This window comes from Drosophila erecta, unplaced genomic scaffold (assembly GCF_003286155.1).
Source record: "Drosophila erecta strain 14021-0224.00,06,07 unplaced genomic scaffold, DereRS2 tig00000021-arrow-pilon, whole genome shotgun sequence".
NCBI classification, from domain to species: domain Eukaryota; kingdom Metazoa; phylum Arthropoda; class Insecta; order Diptera; family Drosophilidae; genus Drosophila; species Drosophila erecta.
The window spans coordinates 13,069,824-13,091,226 of NW_020825198.1; the positions used below are offsets into that span (position 1 = coordinate 13,069,824).

The window sequence follows — 21,403 nt, forward strand, 5'->3', positions numbered from 1 at the left end:
CCCTGGAGGACAAAGGTATTAATTTACCCAACATATCCAGTATTCTACATAAGGCAGGTTCAAACGCTGCCAAATCATTCAAGGATTTGTATGACCTGTGGTTTGATCAACACGGAAACAGAACTCAATGCCTAAAAACATTAGAAAAGGAAGAAATAAGTCTGGCCAGAATATCTGATATATTACACGGATCTGGATCTAGTGCCTCCAAAGCATTCCGAGAGCTGTATGAGTTGCTTTTCGACGCTCAAGGAAATAGAACCCAGTATTTAAGAACACTGGAAAAAGAAGAAGTACATCTAGCCAGTATATCAAGTATTTTAAGTGGATCAGGATCGAATGCAGCCAAAGCCTTCAAAGACCTTTACCACTTGTGGTTTGACGAAGATGGAAATAAAGCTAAATATTTAAGAAGCCTGGGAAATGAGGGAGTAAACCTATCCAACATGTCAAGTATCTTAAGTAAATCCGGGTCTAACGCTCCTAAGGCTTTCAAAAACCTGTATAGCATTTGGTTTGATGAAAGTGGCATGAAGACTCAGCAACTGAAAGCTATTGAAGAGGAAGGTGTTAACATTGCTAACATATCCAGTATACTACATGGTGGCGGATTGAATGCTCCTAAGGCATTTAAAGAGTTATGTGACCTTTGGTTCGACGCAGAGGGAAAGAAAACGCAGTACCTAAAAACACTAGAGAAGGAAGGAGTGAATCTAACGAATATGTCTAGTATTCTGAGTGGAGCAGGAGTCAACGCTCCCAAGTCCTTTAAAGAATTATATCACGCCTTTTTTGATGAGCGAGGAAAGAAAAAAAGAAATTTAAGACACTTCATCAAGGGAAAAGGTGAAGAAAATTTTACAATGCACAATATATCCGGTATTTTGAGTGGTTCGGGGGCCAAAGCTGTAGATGCTTTTAATGAATTCCATGATATTTGCTTTAATAGTGAAGGAGAGAGAACCAATCTATTAAATGACTTTTACAATATTGGCTTCAGACCAAGTAACTTATCCTCCATATTATGTAGAGGAGGCATTCGTGCTGGCACCAATTTAAGAAACTTCTATCTTGTGTGTTTTAATGACGAAGGAGAGAAGTCGAAGCTTTTAGAAGATTTCTATAATATAGGATTCAAGCCAGTCGACTTGTGCAGTTTATTGAGCGGTACAGCAAATGCCTTAGAGAAGCTGTACGACTTTTGTTTCGGAGAATCAAATAAGTATCTAAATGATTTCCTTAATGATACAGAAGGTTTCACGATAAGTAATTTGTGCAACATTTTACATGGAGCGGAAGATAATGCCATTTCAGCTTTAAAGGATTTTCACGATGCTTGTTATGACAACGATGGGAGAAGAACCATTTATTTATATGATTTCTATAATGAACATTTTAATTCCAGTGACTTAGCTGGTATATTGTCTATGACAGGAAATAATGCCGCTTGCATTCTAAAGAGATTTCATGAAACTTGCTTTAAAGGTGAAAATTACCTAAACCACTTTTTAGTTAAACAGAAAGTTTTCAAGCCAAAGGACTTATCTAAAATATTATACGGAGCAGGAACTAATGTTTGTCATGTCTTTAAAAAATTGCATGGTCTTTGTTTTGATCGAGCTGGACACAAAACAAATTATTTAAGCAGCCTTATAAAGGATTATGAATCAAATGAAATAATTAATACACTATACCAAAAACTTCGAAAATCTTCATCAGGCTGTGTAGATTAAGATTAAAACTATAGTAATAAATGTAGCGAGGAAAAGGGTTGATTATAACTTTAAAACTAATATAATATAAAAAAAAATCTTTATTAGATATAAAAAAGTGATAAATTAAAAATGTATGTATGCTGTATACCATTTATGTATGAATTTATAAACCAATGGAAATTAATCGTTTATTTTATGATTTGATGAAAGTACTTAAAAAAATCATTATCCGAAAATAACGGTTTCAGCGGATAGAAAATACATTTGGTATTTCCTCACATAGTTTATTTCAGAGTATTTCTCTGAACACCTATCGTTTAGTATTTCAGAGTGATAGTGAAGAATGCTTAATGTTCTAGATCTGGTAACACTGCTAATTGAGCCTTGTGAAAAAAAGAGCGGAAAAACAAGGAAAACTTTTCTAGTTAATAGAAAGCGCGGTAGAAATTATTAACTCTAATTCGCTGCGCTTAAAGAGTGCTCCCAATTAGCAACAAGGCAAGTTTGTCTAACAAAAAGATCAAAGTACAGCCCTTCTCGGACTTTTTTCGTGTGCGTGCTTGGGAAGAGAATTTGTGAATACATAGTGCGCAGTGATAAGAAGAGAAAGAGAGGGTGGTGGAGAGGAGGCGAAAAGCATGTGAAACGTGGAACAGAAGTGTCTGATGCCAAAATTGTTGTGTCTTCCAGAATATCGCAAATCAAAGCTGGAACAATGAGTGCGCCGAGTGAGGGCGGCGCGGGAGGAGGGCCGGTGGGCGGTGGAGGTACAGCTACAGCGTCATCAGGTAAGTTCGCCGATATCCAAGTGGATTATTTATATATTTATCCACATACGTATATACGTATAAGCATTGTGCTCGTGTATGCGTGTGTATACATAACATTTGTGCACTTCTCTTTTGCTCTCGCATACGCGCACTGTTTGTTTCCTATTTCTCTTTGTGCTTCACCTTCGCAGCAACGGCTGCTCTTCTCTCTGTGAGTGTGTATGTCTTTGTTTTGTTGTTACTGTGCATTCGTGGCAGGGTTACCAACGGTCCTGAAATTGTTCTTATTTTACTGAAATTAAAAGATAATCAATTTCCAGTTATGTATCTATAAATTGGTTTATTTGGTTTTGAAAAATTGTGTATTTTAATATACATCTATTATAAAAACCATAGAAAAAAGAAAGAAGTACTTTTTTAAGCTTAAAGCTTAAACCAAACAAATTAACCCATGTTGTTATATGTATGTAGCACTCCAGTTTCACTTGTCCGTCCAATGGTGTTCCATGTGGAACTTTTAACCAAAATCTCACAGTAGCCACCCACTGCCACCCGCACAGCCCCCCTGAAAACCATTAAGATACGCACCCAACAACTGCACACACATGCAGTGCCATCGTTGTCATTGCTGCCATCTATATATCCATCATCATCATCATCTCTGGCAGCCACTGGATCTCTATCCGCCTCCGCATCTGCATCCGCATCCGCATCCTTGGTATCGCACGCACATCCGCCCTTGCAGCTGCGCGGCGTCATAAACAAGTACTCATTGCCATCCCATTTGCCATCCTCTGCAGCGCACCCGGCGGTGGCCGCCAAGATCACTCACGTGAAATCCGACGGCGGCGGCGGGATATCCATTGCGGGCACACCGATCCTCAGCGGAGGCACAATTAAGGTGGCAGCGGCCAATCCAGTTCAGCAAAATTCCCTGGGAGGAACTCCAATTGCTTTGAATGCAGGACAAGCGACCACAGCGGCTTCGATCCGCGCCATTGGCGCTGGTGGTCAGTCCACACAGGTCCGGGTGGTGATGCCAATGATCAAGCAGCTAGAGAATGTTACGGCCACCGGAAGGACTCAGATTACAGCCATACCAGCTGCACCGGCGAGGAGTGGGGCGAATGCATCGATCACGGTTACCAGGCCCGTATCTTTGCCACGAGCCAGTGTGACAGCCACCCAGATGGGAGGCGTTGGCGTTGGAGTGGGCCAGCGCCTCGTGACGCCATTAAGAGCCACATCATCGGCCACTGTAACGCCCACAGCCCCAACAGTACTGAGTTCAACCGGAGGATTTGTACGCGGAGCAACAGCATCGGTGAGCAGAAGCGGAGTGGCGCTCTCGTCGCAACCATCGTCGGCTGTGATCTCGTCCAGCAACAGTGGTGCATGGATGCAGAATCAGGGACAGGTGCAACTCATCCGGACCATTCATCAGCCACGCCAGAGGATTATTACGACATCCGCGGGAGTTTCAAATGCCAGTGTGGTGACCACTACTCCAGTGCAGGCGCAAACAGGTAAGTTGTATCTTTTCAAACTCTGCAACAGTATTCTAATTGCTCTTCCATACAGCTCTTTCTCTTTCCGCTGGCCAGCCCTTGACGACCCAACAGGCGACGGGACCCGGAGGAGGTGGTCAGGCCTATGTGGCCACCGTATTGCCACAGAGGCAGCATCAGGCTACACTAGTTTACTCCTCCAATGTGTCGGCGCCCAATGCAAGTCAGAATCCGGGCCAGCAATTTAATCCGCGCTTTGCTGTGGCCACGCCCGCAGGCGGAGTAACAACCACGACTCCCGGCGGAACGACAGTAACACCTCGACAGGTGCGACCCATCCCGCTGGGCAAGAGTTTTCCAACCGCAAAGCTGAACACTACCAGCATAAGTATCAGGGCACCAAGCATCCCGCAGCTGAATACCAGTGTTACGGCTTCACCAACGGCCGTTAGTGTTTCTGGTGGAGCAACAGTGGCGCCCGGGCGGGGTCCCGGCGCCGGAGGAACTGCCCTGACCGCCACTAATTTGTCCACCACACGGATCATCCAACTGCAGCAGCCTGCGACGGGAACAACCCAGCAAATCATCGGATCTGGAGCTCGTCTGGCCGGGAATGTGATGCTGCAACCATTCTTGATGAGCACTACCGCTGCGGCTAAGATGGGTAAGTTGATACTCCTAATTGGGCTACCTCCAATGTGCCCACGAAAGAGCAAGTCATCGAATTTAGCAATCTGTAAGGCAATAGAAAATTCTACAACACTATATATTATATATATGTATTTACATGTGTAAATATGCTGTTAAGCTTAAAACTATCGATAAACCACTTTCACTGTCATCTGGACATCAGAAAATGCAGTGTAAATTTGGAGTTGAAAGTAAAATCTCAATATCCCAAAATCATACAACGCTCTCGCCCCATCAACTACCCACGAACTATACTTCGGTTCCGTCTACATCTAACATCTTACTCGGTTCCTAAATGGTATATGCTCCCTACCAATCCGCCAGAACTCCATAACCATTGACGCTCAGAATTCCCGTCTTGCCGGCTCCAAGACCTCGTATTCCAGAGAGCTCTGGGTACTGATGAAATGGCCAAGGCCTTCGGATCAACAACGATGAACAGCGTGCTGATATTGGAGAAACAGCTAATGGATAGGACCAAATATCTGGATCTAATCATCAAAGAGTACCATAATAAGCCAATGGTCAAGACGATGCCTGTTTTAAAGCAGCGCTCCAACTCCCAGGAACAAGTAAAGGACGATCTTTTGGCCCTGCAACTACAAGTCAATTCTATCCGCAAACTAATCATCAGAGATCCTGCAGTGCAGACTTCGCCAAACGGCATTGAAAACCAGGACGAAAGTGATATAAAAGAGGGCGCCAACGGACGTGATCGCATAGCAAAAGTGCAGCAGGCCACACCACCGGTCTTCGAAATTGGCAAAAAGCGACCTTTTTGGAGGTCCATATATTTCAGGGATATAGTCGAGCAATTTAGGCGAAGGGCGGCCCAAAGAACCGAAATAAATATGAATCACTTGAACGAAGCAAATCAGATATTTCTCAAAAGCAAGTATAGGCGCATTGCCTACGAAGGCCGTATGTACAGGAAGCACCACTTAGAGGAAGTTATACCGAAGTCCATCCATGTCGTCGAGGAGGTACAAATCAGCAGCGAGCTAATTCCGCTGACCAAAGAGCACCGGAGTCGGCTGATGGAATTATCTGAGGGTCCATTGCAGCAGGTGATTGTGTCCAAGTTCAAGTTGGACCTCCACCGCAGCGAAATAAAAATCTTGACTGAAGGCGCCTGGCTCAACGACGTAATAATCAACTTCTACATGAACCTACTGGCCGAGCGGTCGGAGAAGCGTCCTGGTCAACTGCCCAGCGTGTACGCCATGAACACTTTCTTTGTGCCCCGCCTGCTGCAGAGTGGTTTCGATGGCGTAAAACGCTGGACTCGGAAGGTGAATCTCTTTAGCAAGGATATCATACTTGTGCCTGTTCACCACAACGGCGTTCACTGGTGCCTGGTTATAATCGATCTACGTGCCAAAACAATGCTTTACTACAATTCATCAGGCGGTGGCAATCCGAGGCTGATGGGAGCGCTAGAGAAATACCTGCGAATGGAGTCGTTGGACAAGCGCGAGCAGCCTCTGGACACCAGCGGCTTTCGCATCGAGCATGCCCAAGATGTGCCGCAACAGGACAACATGGACGATTGCGGCGTTTTCACCTGCATGTTCGCGGAATATCTAACCCGGGATGCTTCAATAACTTTCTGCAAAGATGACATAAATTATTTTCGCATTAAGATGGTTCTGGAGATGGCCGACGGCGAGCTGTGGAAGTAGGCGTTCCGCTTGCTAAACCTATATTTTATAGAGCTTACTTTTACTTTACTTTATATTTTATAGCTTACTTTTTATAAGTTGAGTTGACAATAAACTAACATTAAATACAGCGTTGTAAGATTTACTTCTAGAAATTTTCAGAATTGTTTTGTAGCTTGCTCTTTTGTAAGCGGACGGAAAAGAATTTTGTAAACTCCATACTCTTACATTACCATAATAATCTATATCTTTAAAAATATCCATTCGACAGGCATTCGTCCACCAGTCACCATGACCGCCAAAGTCCAGCCATCGCTAACTATCACACAGCTTAATCCCATCGGAAAATTGTCAACTGGCGGAGGAAGTGGAGGGGCAACGATGACGCCGCAGGGCGTGGCCAGCATCCAGGCGGTACCAGTGCCGAATGCCAACGTGGTCAATCCAAGCTCGGTGGCGGGTGCCACATCGGCGGCCGGCGGAGCCACGGTTCTGCCACTAACCATCAGCGGTAGAGGAACGGGAGTGGGACCAGGCGGTAATATACTCACGGGAACTCTGACGCCCATCAAGAACGCCAGCGGAATCACATTGGGCAAGATGATGATGGCTCCAGCCTCCTCTGCGCCCGGAGCAGATGGTTCCAGTACAAGCGGGGCAACAGTGACGGGCTTTCAACGCACCTGGAATCCGGTAGTCGCTTCACAGAGCCAGTTGATGAAGGTAGGTTGAAACTATCTATACGATGATGTGACTAACTACGAAAGCTTAATGTTTATATAATTAAATATATAGATCGATGAGAAGGGAAGTGCTGCCACAATCTACTACGAGTCTATGCCAGCCTCCGCCTCCACAGGCGTTCTATCATTGACTACGACCACAGTGACGCAGAGCACCCAGGCCCAGGCACAATTGGTTAGCAGCGCCGGTGGCAGCTTGTCGGTATCTTCGCTACCCTTTGCCAGTCATGCGACTGCTGGAACGGGATCAGGGGGAGGCGGATCGCAGGCTACTTTTACGGTACTGCCCTCAGGTGCTGGTGGAACAGCTACCCGGACCATTGGTCACCAGCAATTGATAATACCAGCAGGACCAAACAGTGCGCCGCCGCAGCACATGGTTATTCCGCTGCATACGTCCGTGAAGGTGACAACGGGAGCGGGCAATGCGCAACAAGTAGCAGGAAGTGGAGCACTGGTGTCCAGCTTTATGCGCAAACGGGATGCGGACGGTTCGCCCATACGGGCGGCTAAAAATCTAGGACCCACTTTGCTCTCAATGGCTAGCAATACCAGTGGACAAAATATGCCACCGGCTCCGGGCACCACTTTCAACATTCAGCCAGTGTCCGTGACAGTGCCTCAATCAGTCGCTTCCGGGCTGACCGTAGAGGCGCTGGCCAAGAAGGAACGGGAGCGAGTCACCCATGGTGTAGCAAGTAGCGCGGCTAGTGTGCCTGCCACAGTTGGCACCGTAAACTCAACTAGCACAAGGAACTCGAGGGCGGATTCGCCGGCTTCGTCGGACGGCTCAACTACAGTGTCGGCGAATTCCTCGCCTGGTGTGGATCAGCAATTACAGGACAGGATTGGCGATCCGCCAGCAGCTGGAAGCGCTGGTGGACGCGATAATTCCATGCATTTTAATCCCATCAATGAGGTATGTACAAAAAAAATATATGCTTAAGTATAGCTTAAATGTTTGTTCTTTAAAAGATGTACTCCTCTCACCAATCGATGCAGCAGAACCTTGGTCACTCCTCACTTGGCGCCCGCAGTGGTAGCAGTGCCTTTGTGGATGTGCAAGCACCAACGCCGCAGCAGCAGCAGCCGCAGCAGATGCCTCATTTGGTGGGATCGGCGCAAATGCAACAGGGTACGCGCATGAATGGTACTGGTAATAGCTCCAGCTCCAGCTATGACTGCTCCTCTAGGAAAAAGCCGCGACGATCAACGTGAGTTAATTGGTTGGTTGCATCTATGCAATTAATTAATTCCTTAATGTATTTGACAGCAATGACAGCCAGCACTCCACGCAGAGTCAAGCATCCCTATCGCTGCCTCCTCCAAGTGCGGAACCAGCGACGGCGGCTGGCGCATCCTACATGCAGAAGCACAACAATGGAGGACTGCTGGTGACAGCAGCGACCCCGGGTGTTGCTCCCAATAGTGCGCCTGGCGATGCCAACCACCGGAACAGCACACCAGCTGTGACGGGCAACAAGGAGAACGCCAATCCCGTGGACTTTGTGATTCGTCGTCCGCGCAATTGTGCTTTGCTCAATGTAAGTTGAATGTTCAGTTCGTTGTTCAATGTGGTAGTTAACACATGCTTCCGTTGATCTACAGACGTATAAGCCCACACATAAGTTGGCCAACAACCATTTCCATCGGTACACTGATGTTAAGCCAAGGGAAGAGCGGCGGGCTACAGTCATTGACTTGGCCAATCAGCCAAATGTGCAGGGCAAAATTAATGGATGGAAAATTTATCATTTACGCTCGCAAATGGAGGACTTGGTAAGCAATGCGCAAGGAATTATTGGTAGCACATTGACTAAACTGATTTTTTCCAGAATGAATCCGAAGTTTTTAGTTTGGGCAGACTGGAGACCATGCTGCAGGATCTCGAGAAGGACAAGGAGAAGCACAGCGAAATTGAGCGAGTCACTGAACTGCTAAAGGTGCGCTCTCATTATTACATCCATTATGCTTAAGTCTCAACCTAAAACATATTTACCTTGCAGGGCAACATTCAACGCAGCAAGATTATTACCGATGGCATCAACGAGGCCCAGAATCAGTTGATGAAGATCTTCGAGCATAAGCCACACGTTTCTGATATAATCACCCGATGTGCTTCGAAAAGGAATTTCAAGAAGCGCGAAAAGATCTAAAAGCAATTGACAAACGGAAGCCTAGCCAAGTGTATTGATAAGTTGTACATTACTTAACGTAAGCATAAAGTTTAGATTTAAGATTTAATTACCTTAAACGCGATCGATTTGTAAGTCGTACAGTTACAAAGAAAACCAGCAATATTTTTTCAATTTCCTAAGCTAGAAAGAAAAATACAAGAACCCTCGAGTTGTATTAAGTAGAAAATTGTTTATTTGATTTGACTGACTGAATGTTTCTGTGAGTTCCCTAGATTTGGTCTTTCAGTAGAACATTGTAAGATCTTGAAGAAATTTCAGAAACATACTAGATGAATTAGTTGTTTGAAAGCATGGGCGGCGGTGGAGGAACGCCATTGAACATGGGATGCATAGCAGGACGTGGCGGTCCTGGCATGGGGAATCCGCCTGGAGGACCCAGCGCCCTATGTAGATTCGGCGGCGGTGGCGGCAGGATCTTTGGCTCGAACTTGAAGGCGAACTGAAGGAAGAACTGCTTGGTGTCACGGTTCCAGTGCGTCCAGAACTTGCCCTCGCTCTTCTCCACTTCTCGGGACGGCACCTTGAATCCTATGGTCTCATAGGGCTCGGCGGCAAAGAGAAGGTACTGCCACTTGCGGTCTGGCGGCTCGATCTTCTGCTCGTAGGCGGACATGAAGCGGTGACGCGGAACAATGGACTCTGTGATTTCCGGGTAGTCCACTTGAAAAAGTAACGACTGCTGGCCGTTGCTGAGTTCACGCTGCTTGGTCACCCGGTAGCCGGGTCGTCCAATCTTGACGAACTTCTTGGGCTCCACGCGTGGCTTCTCGGGCGCCAGCAGCGAAGAGGGTGCCTCTTTGGCCTCCTTGGCGGCTCTTCTGGCCAGATTATCCTGATGCTTCTTGCCCTGCGTGTGGGCCAAATAGCTGCCCTCGTTGTTGTGCAGCGTTAGGCACAGTTTGCACTCGTAGGAGCCCAGATGGTTCTTCATGAAGTACGGATCCTTGTTCAGATCGATTGTCTCCAGGGCCAGTTGACGCAGTCGCTCCTTGCGGTCGCGGTTCGTCTCCGACCAGGAGGCCACGCCTCCGCTGCCGGTCTTGCCGCCGGCGCGGTTTTGGAAATCCATTTCGTGAGCTTTATCTTAGTTCTTTAACCGTGAGAAGAAAAAACGTTTTGCGTCGGTAAAATCTCACGAAAATTTGTTGTACAGAACAGGGTTGTCAAACCCTTTCGGTTAGGGATGACAGTTTCCCAGAGCCATTCGATAGTTTGTATGCAGGATACAAGTAATAAATAAATGATAAAAGAAAAGTATATTAATAATTACAGTTTATTTGTTGTTTGTAATTTTGTCGCAAATGGAACTTGTTAAATTAGCTGCAATAAATATACAACAATTTATTTTTATTTTATTTATTCAAAGCCAACATAAGGTATAAAACTATAAGGTACCCAAGAACTAGGAGCATTAGCAGTTAAGGGCTTCCGCTCGTCGAGGGTGACAATGGTTTATACAGGGTGAGAGAAGAATATAGTTTTATATTTTATGAATTATGAGTTGAAGTTTAGCAAAACGTTATAATTTTGTTGATGTTATCGTTCGTTGGGTTAGCAAGCGCGGTTATTGCGTTAATTGTTGGAAAGGCGGCTGTTCTATGAAGGGAAAGGGAAGGACAGCTATCTAGGATGTGTCTAACTGATGATAGTTGCAAATGGGACATATGTTGGGGCGCAATCTGTTCATGTATGATCATTGGTTAGGTTGGTAAGCCTGAGACAAAATTGTATATATAAGCCCAATATATTGCCTTTGCGATATATTTCGAAGACTAACATAGTATATTATTTTGGTATATTTTTCTGAAGCTTACGGAATATTATATTTTAACGAAGTGGTCATACTATTAATTTGAGTTGCACATGCTTGATCTTTTTTAGAATTTAAAAAGTGAAAAATGTCTAGGCAGCGCTCTAAAGTAAAGTAAAATTAGTGCTGGTGACAAGTATTAGACCTCGATAAGCGAGTTTAATGTAAATGTCACTGCGTGGATAACGTCGGATTAGAAACAAATCAAGGCAACGATAGGCCTGCAAACCGAACGAGTGTGAAAGAATTTCGATCTCTGTCGTCATTTTCGTAAAATAGTTTTGCCAGTATTACGGGAATTTTGAAAGTAACCACGAAATGGACGACTCCAAAAGGCAGATCGTCATGGGCCCACCGGCGGCAGGCACCACCACTTCCAACCAACCGAAGCCCGGTAATCCCAGCATTGCCCCTCCTCCACAAGCCACCAAAAGTGCTGCAGCTCCGCCCAAGCGGATAATTAAGAAGATTCAGCTGGATTTCAACAAGCTCAAGGAGGCTGGACTCGACAGGCAGCTGGCCGAGGTCCTCAGAAAGCAGAAACTGGATGCCAAGAGGTTGCACCACCCAGCATCCACCAGTCTTTCCACCTCGGCCGCAGCGCAGTCGACGCCCACTGCGGCAGAGAGCAAATTGCAGTCGCCTCAACAACAATTGCGTCAGCCTGGTAAAGATACACATATATTTTTTTTAATCCGGTGCACCGCTTAAAAAACCGTTATATAGTGGGGTGTTCTTACCAAGTGGGTGCAAAACCTTCTAAATGCTTCTACGAGTTTCGGACACTGGGATAGACATCGAAACGATGGCGCAACTGATTGAGACGTCGGCAGATTGTCAAAGAGTTAGTTTTTGCGTTGTTTCTGAGTTCGCCTCACAGCGAGTGCCTTTTCTCACATTTTTTATTTTTATTGATTTTTAGTAAAATATATACATAAAAAATCCGTAAATCAAATAACCACCGAAGAGCGGGCTAAAATCAGGTTTTTATAGTTTTTGCAATTTTTTAGGTTAGTGGTATTAAGCCGGTTAACCAGTTAGATTTTACATGGCAAACACGACGTTAATTTCAAAATAAATAAAATACAATTAATGTAATGTTTATTACCAATTATAATTTATTATCAAACGTGGTATTTTAATAAAGATATACCTTACTTATATTTTAATATTCTGTTGGATAAATTATATTTTTAAACAAAATAACTTTCTGGTACTGTAATGCAAAATACTGCTAATACTAAAACCCTAAAAAAGTTTTTTTTCGAACAAATGCGGTTAATTATAATTAAACGGTGAAAATATTTAAAGAAAACTTAATTTGAAATTTGAACAGTTTAATTCATTATTAATTTTTCGTGTGCTAGTTGGGTTCCATAGGCCAACGCCACACATTTTAAAGATACAAAAAAACTAAAAATACAAAATATGCCTAATTAGCTCTTAATTCATAAATATAATACCCGTGCAAGGGTATATATTTTTTTTGAATACTCCTGCACCAAACTAGATTCAAGATCCACTATTGCCACTCCAGTTCGTATTCTTTCGGTGGTTCAACCGTCAAGTGCGCGCTCAAAATGAGGTTAGGGACGGAGCGTCGATGCGAGGCAACATAATTCCCTTTTTGGCCCGGGTTCAAATCCCAGTGCGGTCAAACTGCCGTTTGTGTGTGCGATTGTTTTTGCTATTATGTGCTCTATCTGATTTTATTTACTGTTTGCTTTAGCAATGAGTAGAATCTTTATTGGGGAAGATGGCTTATTTCCCTTTTAAAAATACGCTACGTCATTAGTAAATATAAGTATGTAGAATAGACCAAAAATTTCTTTATAACTACCTTTGTAGTTCTGCCTATCGTTCCATACATTAATTATTTATTTTCTCAATTTACAGCACCTCAGCCCTTAGTAAAACGTTATATGATCTCGGAACACATCGAGAAGGTGGTGCCCATCCAGCCGATCCCAAATCCGACGGTTGGTGACCGTTCCAAGCAAGTGAAGGCGCTTTTAAAGAACAGGATACTAAACAAGAGCTTGGTCATAAACACGAAGGCTCAGCAGAAGCCAACAACTTCTAAAGCAGCAACCACGATGCCACCACCTGTCTGCCAGGACTCAGCTCCTCGCAGTGGCGGGATTTCCCCAGCTCCTGCAGCCTTCTCCATGCCCATTGCCAAGGCGGACTTGACTGTCCGACAAAAGCAGCCTCCACTTTTGCTCAATTTGGTAAATCAGCTGCCCAAACATCGAGCCATGTGCATATCGAGTAACAGTCCGTTGGTAAACCAGCATCATGTTTTACCAAGTCCACAGAGGATTCCAGTACAACAAACTCCGCAAGTTTCCAGCCAACATCATCCAGCTCCAGAGGTTTCCACAGCTCGAGCAGCCTCTGCTGTTCCCACCCAACTTCATAGGACCCCATCGCCGCCACTAATTGTGCTGGAGAACAAGGTGTTGGCACCCAATGAGAAGATCGATTTGAGTGGGCTTCGCCTGCCAAATGCTCCGCTGGAAGCTACGAATTCTCCGGATACTGCTGCTACACCAAATATCCAATCTAAAGTGATCAAGGGTAAAGTTATTATGAACGCCAATAAGTTTAAGGTATCGCGGGAAAAACTGGCAGAGATGGCCAAAGAGATTCGTAATCAGGTGGATCAGGTGAAAAAACCTCAAGCTGTCAAAACACTTAATTCAATAGAAGGTAATTCCAAAATTGAAACTCCTTTCACTAATAACACAATACTTCAACCACAACGAACTTCGCCTTTCTCTACGCCAACCCTGAAAGGAAATGACGCTCCTTTCAATAATCCAAACCGAAATAAAACAGCAGATTTTTCGGCTGGCTCAAGTAAATCAAATCCATTACCTGTAGGAACTACAAAACAAACTATGGAATCGAATGAGTCTAGTACAGTCTTTCCTACAACAGTGCCTACAACACTTGGCGATCCAATTACTCCTGATTCAAATCCTTCTCCCGAGCAGCCAGAATGCGTACCAACAATTTCAGAAATGGAAGGAGTCAAGACAGTTGAAAACCCCCTTGATTTTCCTGTATATATAACGTCAACTCCTGAGCCCAAATCAGTCACCACCACAGAGCAAAGCCCTCTAAAATCCTTTGCTGAAATGATAGATTATCCGGAAGTAAATGCTCTTGAATCAAGTACTCCTGTTTATATTCCATTAACTGCGGGAAGAGCAGAGGTTACCACAGAATCAAACGCGGTTGGTTTGCCTAAAGAAGTGAAGCGGGATGTGGTTACCTCAACATCCAATTCGAATAGGAAGGTAAACGCAGAAATAGGAGATTTGGATTCTCGAGCGGTCACTTCAGCAGCAGATAAAGCAGAGTCGAGTTCAACTGCGGCTACATCACCAGCGCATAAAATCCAAACCGCTGTTGATTTCATAGCTCAACTGACAGCTGAAAATCCACTAGATGAAAGCAGCTTTATGGATCTGTCACCGGAAGAACAAAGGCTAAGTGCTCTATTTGGATTTGGAGGATGCTCGTTTGCTAGTGCGTCGATTGATCAACCCGTGGAGGAGCTACCCATAGGAAAGATTGTCAAAATGGACGATATGAATATATTGCACGCTACTTTGGACATAAGCAGCGACAGTACAAATGTACTGCGGATCAGTCCCAACGCAGTGAAAATGCAAAGCAGTGTAACAGCATTGGATAACTCATTGGTTGAGTTAGATGTGGGAGATGCCACTGCAATCGAATCAAAAAATGTGAAATCTTCGGTAGACGAGACCCCAATTCAAGAAACCAAAGAAGTAACCACTGTTATTCCAACTTTGCCAGAAAAATCTGACGAAAAATCACATGTACCTTTGGAAGAGGTCAAGACAGTGACAGATCCAGAGCCTTTAAAGGAGGTCAATCCTCCCGTGAAAAGGGCAGCTATCAGATCCAAAAAAGCTAAAATTAATCTAGTGCAACGCACTAAAAGACCAAGTAACCCAAAGCCAATTGAAGTGAAGAAAGCCAAGTTAGATTTTGAGGAGGACGACGAGCAGGCGTTGGCTATCGATCACAGCCTGATGGAGGATCGATACGGAGTCCCTGGAATCGAGGTAATTGACAATTCAGCTAGCCCAAGCTCAGACCCAATAAATCATAATTTATCTAGTGTTAAAAACAATCCAAAGGTGCCAGCAGATGAGAAGCAGCGTGAAGAAGAAATCAGTCCAGTTCAAGAAGAAGATTCAGCGAAAATCCAAGCCGATAAAGACAAAGACGATGAGAGTGAAATTCAGTCGAAATCATCCTCAGAACGAGACCTAAGCCAGTTGTATCACCCACCCAAAATGCCTAAAAACAAATCAACACACAAGACCAGCAGTCACGACTCCCTTGATGATCCACAACCCACATCGTCGAGCAGTAATGTCTCCCTAATGGACGTCCTCTCACAGGATCCACCTGCTCCACAGGGCGAGCCCCAGTTACCATTTCGAAAGGACTCCAAGGAGCTAAGTACCAGTGCAAATAGCTCAGTTGATGTCACAGGAATACAGAATTTAATTGGCCACTTGACTGCCGAAAAGGTGGTGCCACAAACCAAGAAGCTTTCGCCAACTCCTAAATCAGAAGAGGCATCTAAAGTGCTGTCCCGCAAGAAGCTTGTTAAGACACGTCCTGTGCTCAGCAAGAGATCCACAAAAGTTGGCCAGAAAAATCCCACTGAAAAATCCGTGCATTTTGAATTTCTTCATCCTGTTAGCGCGAATGCGGGAAATCGGGTTCCCACTTCCAGCACTAGTGACGATGATAGTTCCATATTTCTGGGATTCGATGACACCGAAGCGAAACGTTCTAGGTCTCCAGTAAGAGGCAAGCGAGTGAAACAAATGAAGATTAATGAAACGGACATCAGCGATGACGCTACACCTGATTACGATGAGACCGAGGAGGAGCAGCAATCTATGGAGATACAGCAACCAGTTAAGAACCCTGAGACTGACTCTCAGTTTACTTTTAACCATCACAAGGTTGTGGGACCTTTTTCTGATGATTCAGATAGCAGTAATACTGGTCCTTCTAGTCCAATGGATTTTGGAGCTAACATGTCGATAGATGACAGCAGAACGAGTGAAGAGTGTCCAAAGAAGGATGGAACTGTATGGGAAGAACTGGTAAAGGAAAAGTCTATTGCGGGTGAGGGAATTTCTCCTGCAAAATCCAAAATTGAATCAACAGTAGATTGTTCCAAAATTGATGACTCACCAAAGACGGATGTGGATGCAAATTCAACTAATCATAGAGTAGAATCTCCTTCCTGTGCTTCCAACGAAAATGAGGATGAAAAACAGCTAGAACCTGTGATAACCGAAAAGGATTCCATAACTATTGACAGCAAATCACAACACAGCAGGAGAAAGTCGAAAAAATCAATTTCAATTACTGCTGATGAACCGGGTGATAAAGATACTTCAATTACTAGCAAGGTCGACGAAAAGCGATTGACTAGAAGTCCTTTAAAAACACCAGGATCCCTGGAAAATACTGGCATGGAAATCTTGGCTGGGGGTATGGCGTCTGATAAGCAAAATGTACCTCTAACATCTCCCAAAGCTGTAACAAATCTGAAAAATATAAAATTAAAGGAAAAACAGGAAGAAGTATCGATTGAGAAACCAGTCTCATCGTTAAGATCCAGAGGAAAAAGAAAAACTGGAAATTATAAAAAAAAAATCGATGAGACTCAAGAAGTTAATGATTCAGAACTAACTTCTGAAAAATCAAGTGGCTCGAAAAAAGACGAAGTGGCGACAGCAGAACGATTGGAAGAAGGTGATCCATTAACGAGAGCTGATAATACAGAAGACACAGATTCCATACGAAATTCCAAAGACAAAATCTCCGTTGAAAACACTGGCACTAGGGGAAAACGAAAATCTCGTTGTATAGATTTTAAAGGTTCTAGGAAAGAGGGGAATGATATCAAAGTACCAGAGAACGATATAATTATTTCAAAAGACGATTTACCTTTAACTATAGTAGCTAATTTAGCCTCAGTTGAGAAACCAGATGAACAAAAGCCTGTTGAAATTCCGGAGGTATCAGTAAAATCAAAAAGAAGTCGAAGATCGCTTTGCGCAACCCCGAAAACTCAAGGGCCATCTGTTATTCAGCCTGAACCAGTATCAAATCCTGTATCATCTTCAGAAAACGCGACACCTAGAATGGACGATGATGTGTCAGAGGAGAACGAGGCCAAAAATAAGCGACCAACTCGAAGTAAATCTCCAAAAACAAAAGGTTCAACTATTAAGCAGATTGCAAGTCTAGAAAGTTATGCAATTAAAGATCCAGATGCACCCAGTAAAGCTGAAGGTTCGACGAGACCAACTAGACAACGGCAATCTCGTTATAGCAAAGCTAAATCTGATCCCAAAAGTCCAGCAGATTCTGAACCTGAAAAACCAACCGATACCGGTATACCAAGTGTTACTCCAGATTCAGGTGAGGCAAAAGCTGGTGCTTCGGAGGAACCAAGCGGAGAAGTTCATCTGAATCTTAACAAGGAATCCTGTCAAGAACAAGTAGCGTGCAAGGACTCCAATCAAGCGAATAATTCTCCAAAAACCAGGAGAAAACGACAATCCCAAAGTGGAACAACAAAAGTAATAGTTCCAGCAGCGACTGATTTAAATCCGGAGAAATTACCCACAGATAATAAAGATGAAAGAGTTCAAGCCCCAAAAGACCAGATAAAGCCGACAACGTCTAAAAATTCGAGGGGAACACGACAATCTCGATCCATAGCTCCTACAAATACTCCAGACACAATGGTTGCCACGCCTTCAGAAGATCATCAGTCGGTTAAAAGTGAAGTCAAACGGAAGACTTCATCCCGAATAGAATCAGTTCCACCAGACACGCCGATACCTTCAGTAAACGTTTCCGACGAAAGTGCGGTTCTAGAATCGGCTCCTAAAAAAGGCAGAAGGAGTAAGATCACTAGTGTAACACCTAACACCTCAACCCCGAAGTCAAGTGAATGTGGTTCTCCAAATGCTAGTGAGATGATCCCGCCAACAAGTGAAGAGCCGAAGGTTCCCACGAAAAGGGGAAGAAAGCGCGCTCCGCCTTCTGATATAGAACCTCAATCAGCCAAAAAGTTAAAGACTGAGGAATCTTTGGAAGCCGAAAGCGTAGTTGATTTTAATCTTCGCCTTCTACTCATAAGAAAGCGGGATCAGCTGGACACAGACGAAGTTTTAACCGATGACGGAAAAGGGCAGGGTCCTCTGCAATGTGGCTTGTGTATGGCGCGCAGCGAGAAGAACAATTGGCAGCGTCATTTAGGAGAGCATTATGGAGTTGGTTGGCTTGTGGGAGAAACACCCAAGGTAGGCTTGCTTATACAAACTTTAATCTAAATCTGAATTTTAACTTTCTTCATAGAACATCACGCGTGCTGGTATAATGACAATGATGAAGAACTACCTTCAGAAAAACGGGGGAAAACTAACTTGCCGCCTTTGTAATCATCAATTGGGCTCTTACTTGGGCATGATGCTCCATCTGGAGGGATGCGGCAACAAGCAGCGCTTTCAGTGCGAGTTCTGCCAGCGCTCCTATACCAAACTCTCACTGCCGGTCCATATAAGAACTTGTCCAAAGCGCATAGCGCTCCCGGTTCCTGAGGATCCGGAAGATGCGGACGGAGATGGCAAAGAAACCGTTTTTAGTAATGCTGGCCGGGCCAAGCGGAAGTCTACAATTAAGTAAGTCATTATTAATTTATTTGTTTTAGGTTTCTAACACATATTATTTACTTTCAGAGCTGAAACCAAATTAAAGAAAATTGGAGAAGCCCTGACAACGCAAAATTCGGTGGAGGGGGCCTCCGCAAAGAACGATTTCGATGGCGATTCATCGGACTATGATATGACCAAAGACAAGGAGTCGTCCGAGGAATATGATTCGGAAGGAGTGGATTCCAATGAGGACTGCATAAGCAGTGAAGGTGAGGGCAGCTTTGGCGACAATTTCCCCCCATCCAAGCACTCGAAAGCAAACCGACGAGGAGACATTGACAGGAAACGAGTATATAAACGACCAGTAAATGTGGGAGAGTGTCAGCAGAAGCCTTGTAAGTAATTCAAATCACTAGTAATAGTCATATTTAACGTAATTTCTACACTGCAGTACTGTCACGTTATCATCACTTGGAGGCTAGGGCGACCCATAGATGGAATGAATTGTAAGCCAGCCGAGAATTATCAAATTTTGTTCTATTTTTAAATTATTTTTATGCTTTAGCGTGCAACGCAATTATGCTGCTGGTGCTTTATTCACCCAACTGCTGCCCAGATATTCGAACATCTCTAAAAAGAATGCTGATGGCTTGTTACCACCCAAGAACACACCATCTATGCGCTATGCCTATGGTAAAGTTATAAACGAAGACGATTGGAAACAACTGGCACCGTTTGAGGGCTTCAATAAAGAAGGTATGTAAACAGAAAAGAAACCAAATTAAGGGGAAATTAATGTGTGTTTATTCACAGGTGAATATGTAGGCTATCTGGGCGGCTCGATTAAGAAACTTGAATGGGTGCCTCTACCACCGAAAGCTGCAAACCAATACCTTCTATGTTCCGTGCGACCAAAGATGAAAGCCTTTGCAAGACATACAAAAATAAAGGATGAAGATGCTCTATTGATGTTACTAAAGTGTAGTGCCAAGAATGCGGGCAAATCATGGACCCTGCAACCAGAACTTCATTATGGAGTTCATGTACCCAATGGACCTGTTCATAGTTTTTCATTTCTGCCCAGTGGTGGCTATGATAAGTCATCGAATCGATTAGGCGTATTGGCTGTGGCGAATTCATTGAGTAGTGTTCACATTTATGCCCTGCCATTGGAGCTGACCAATGATGAAAATGCCGACGATAAGGTGGTCATTCAACTAGATTCGTTGATTACGCTTACACTGGATATAAACAATCCTGTGCAGAATCAGTGCACTAAAATTTGTTGGTCGCTGGTAAGTTTGGTGCTGAAATGTTTATGCTGAAATAAAATCAAATTCTTGTAGTCTTCGGGACACAATTTCCTAGCAACAGGGTATAGCAGCGGTCACTTCGCCTTATGGGACATTGACGACAAGGACAATTTGAATTGTTTTAACAAAAATAATCAGACTCATTTTGTGCCTGTAAATTTTCTTTACCTAGGAGAGCGGAATGTTCAGTGTAAGTTTCATTGCTATAGCATTTTCCCTAAGAGTTTTTAAATTACTTTTGAATTTTCTCCTCAGATATGGATCTGCATTATGACAATAATGGTCCACGCTGGCTTGCGGTTGGTACTTCCATACGTCAATTTAAAATCTATGATATTGCAAACTGGTCGAACCCATACATACTCACACAAGACATCATTTCCAGTCTTTATATGGCTAATTTAACCTGGTCACCTATTTGTGAGACCCTAGTGGTCAGTAGTTCACGTAAGATCCGAGTGTTTAACTAACGGCCATACCAACTAATGATAACTTTTCTTTGCAGACTTTTTTCGTACTATAGCAGTTAGTCCCTCGGGTATACAATTCGAGCACAGGACCCTTGATGGAACCCTAACAACGACACGGGAAATGCACACGAATTGCCAGCAAAATCACATGGTGTTCGTAACTGACAATGGCGACTTGGTGTTCCTGGATGTGCGAGATCTTAACTGTGGCCCTATTCTGCTGAAGTCAACGGTTAACTCACGTGCTGTATCCACCACCGAGTTGCACCATTTAGGCTCGTCTGCTCCGAAGACCACGGATCCCATCACCCCCGATGAGTTCCTCCGGAACTACGGGTTGCAAATCAATCCCCTGATCCCTGAGCCCCACAAACGCAAGTCCACATACCTGAGCGCCAAACGTAGACCGCAAAACATAAACTCTCTGGCAATGACCAGATTCAATTGCGTTCGATGCAATTGGAATACGTCCACCCATACTTGGGTGGCCATGGGTGCCGAACATGGCATGTTGCGAATCCTCAACTTCGATCGAGATAAATTCTTCTAAAGGATTTTTTGACAACACTCTGGCAACTGAAAATCTTCTGAACAAGCACCATCTGAGATTATAACTTATTGTTTTACCATATAAGCTAATTAGTTTTAAAACTCGTTAAGAGGCAATTAATATATTGTGCAGAAATTGTTTAACTGTAATTTATTTATAGCTGTTGTAAAAATATATATATATTATATATTTTATATGGAGTTATTGTAGTTCATAACAAATATATTTACCTGCTTAGC

General features: G+C 44.0%; 4 protein-coding genes across 8 annotated transcripts; 3 read left to right on the top strand and 1 right to left on the bottom strand.

Moving 5' to 3' along the window:
* Nucleotides 1–2,033: 2,033 nt before the first annotated feature.
* On the top strand, nt 2,034–9,447 carry LOC6545462 (platelet binding protein GspB). 4 transcript variants are annotated; one of them, XM_026976638.1, is made up of 11 exons: nt 2,034–2,213; nt 2,406–2,503; nt 3,154–4,011; nt 4,067–4,657; nt 6,616–7,067; nt 7,140–8,006; nt 8,063–8,301; nt 8,361–8,631; nt 8,696–8,866; nt 8,923–9,030; nt 9,094–9,447. In XM_026976638.1, exons 2-11 carry the CDS (start codon nt 2,431–2,433, stop codon nt 9,241–9,243), a joined length of 3,780 nt encoding a protein of 1,259 aa, XP_026832439.1. In that variant the 5' UTR covers nt 2,034–2,213; nt 2,406–2,430; the 3' UTR covers nt 9,244–9,447. The 4 variants fall into 4 exon arrangements, with proteins under 4 accessions (XP_026832439.1, XP_001972581.1, XP_026832440.1 ...); XM_001972545.3 differs by having other exon boundaries at nt 3,286–4,011; XM_026976639.1 differs by having other exon boundaries at nt 3,286–4,011; nt 8,090–8,301.
* Nucleotides 4,829–6,414, top strand: LOC26526634 (sentrin-specific protease 1). The gene has a single exon (XM_015158833.2). The coding sequence runs from the start codon at nt 5,091–5,093 to the stop codon at nt 6,363–6,365; it is 1,275 nt and encodes a 424-aa protein (XP_015014319.2). The 5' UTR covers nt 4,829–5,090; the 3' UTR covers nt 6,366–6,414.
* Nucleotides 9,437–10,481, bottom strand: LOC6545463 (splicing factor 3A subunit 2). The gene has a single exon (XM_001972546.3). It carries the CDS (start codon nt 10,352–10,354, stop codon nt 9,560–9,562), a length of 795 nt encoding a protein of 264 aa, XP_001972582.1. The 5' UTR covers nt 10,355–10,481; the 3' UTR covers nt 9,437–9,559.
* A 614-nt stretch (nt 10,482–11,095) lies between these two features.
* Nucleotides 11,096–21,323, top strand: LOC6545378 (mucin-17). 2 transcript variants are annotated; one of them, XM_015158450.2, is made up of 11 exons: nt 11,096–11,762; nt 12,992–15,198; nt 15,274–18,480; nt 18,536–18,858; nt 18,916–19,226; nt 19,283–19,337; nt 19,397–19,587; nt 19,645–20,126; nt 20,178–20,334; nt 20,400–20,591; nt 20,650–21,323. In XM_015158450.2, exons 1-11 carry the CDS (start codon nt 11,414–11,416, stop codon nt 21,162–21,164), a joined length of 7,989 nt encoding a protein of 2,662 aa, XP_015013936.1. In that variant the 5' UTR covers nt 11,096–11,413; the 3' UTR covers nt 21,165–21,323. The 2 variants fall into 2 exon arrangements, with proteins under 2 accessions (XP_015013936.1, XP_026832604.1); XM_026976803.1 differs by having other exon boundaries at nt 12,992–18,480.
* The last annotated feature ends 80 nt before the right edge of the window (nt 21,324–21,403 follow it).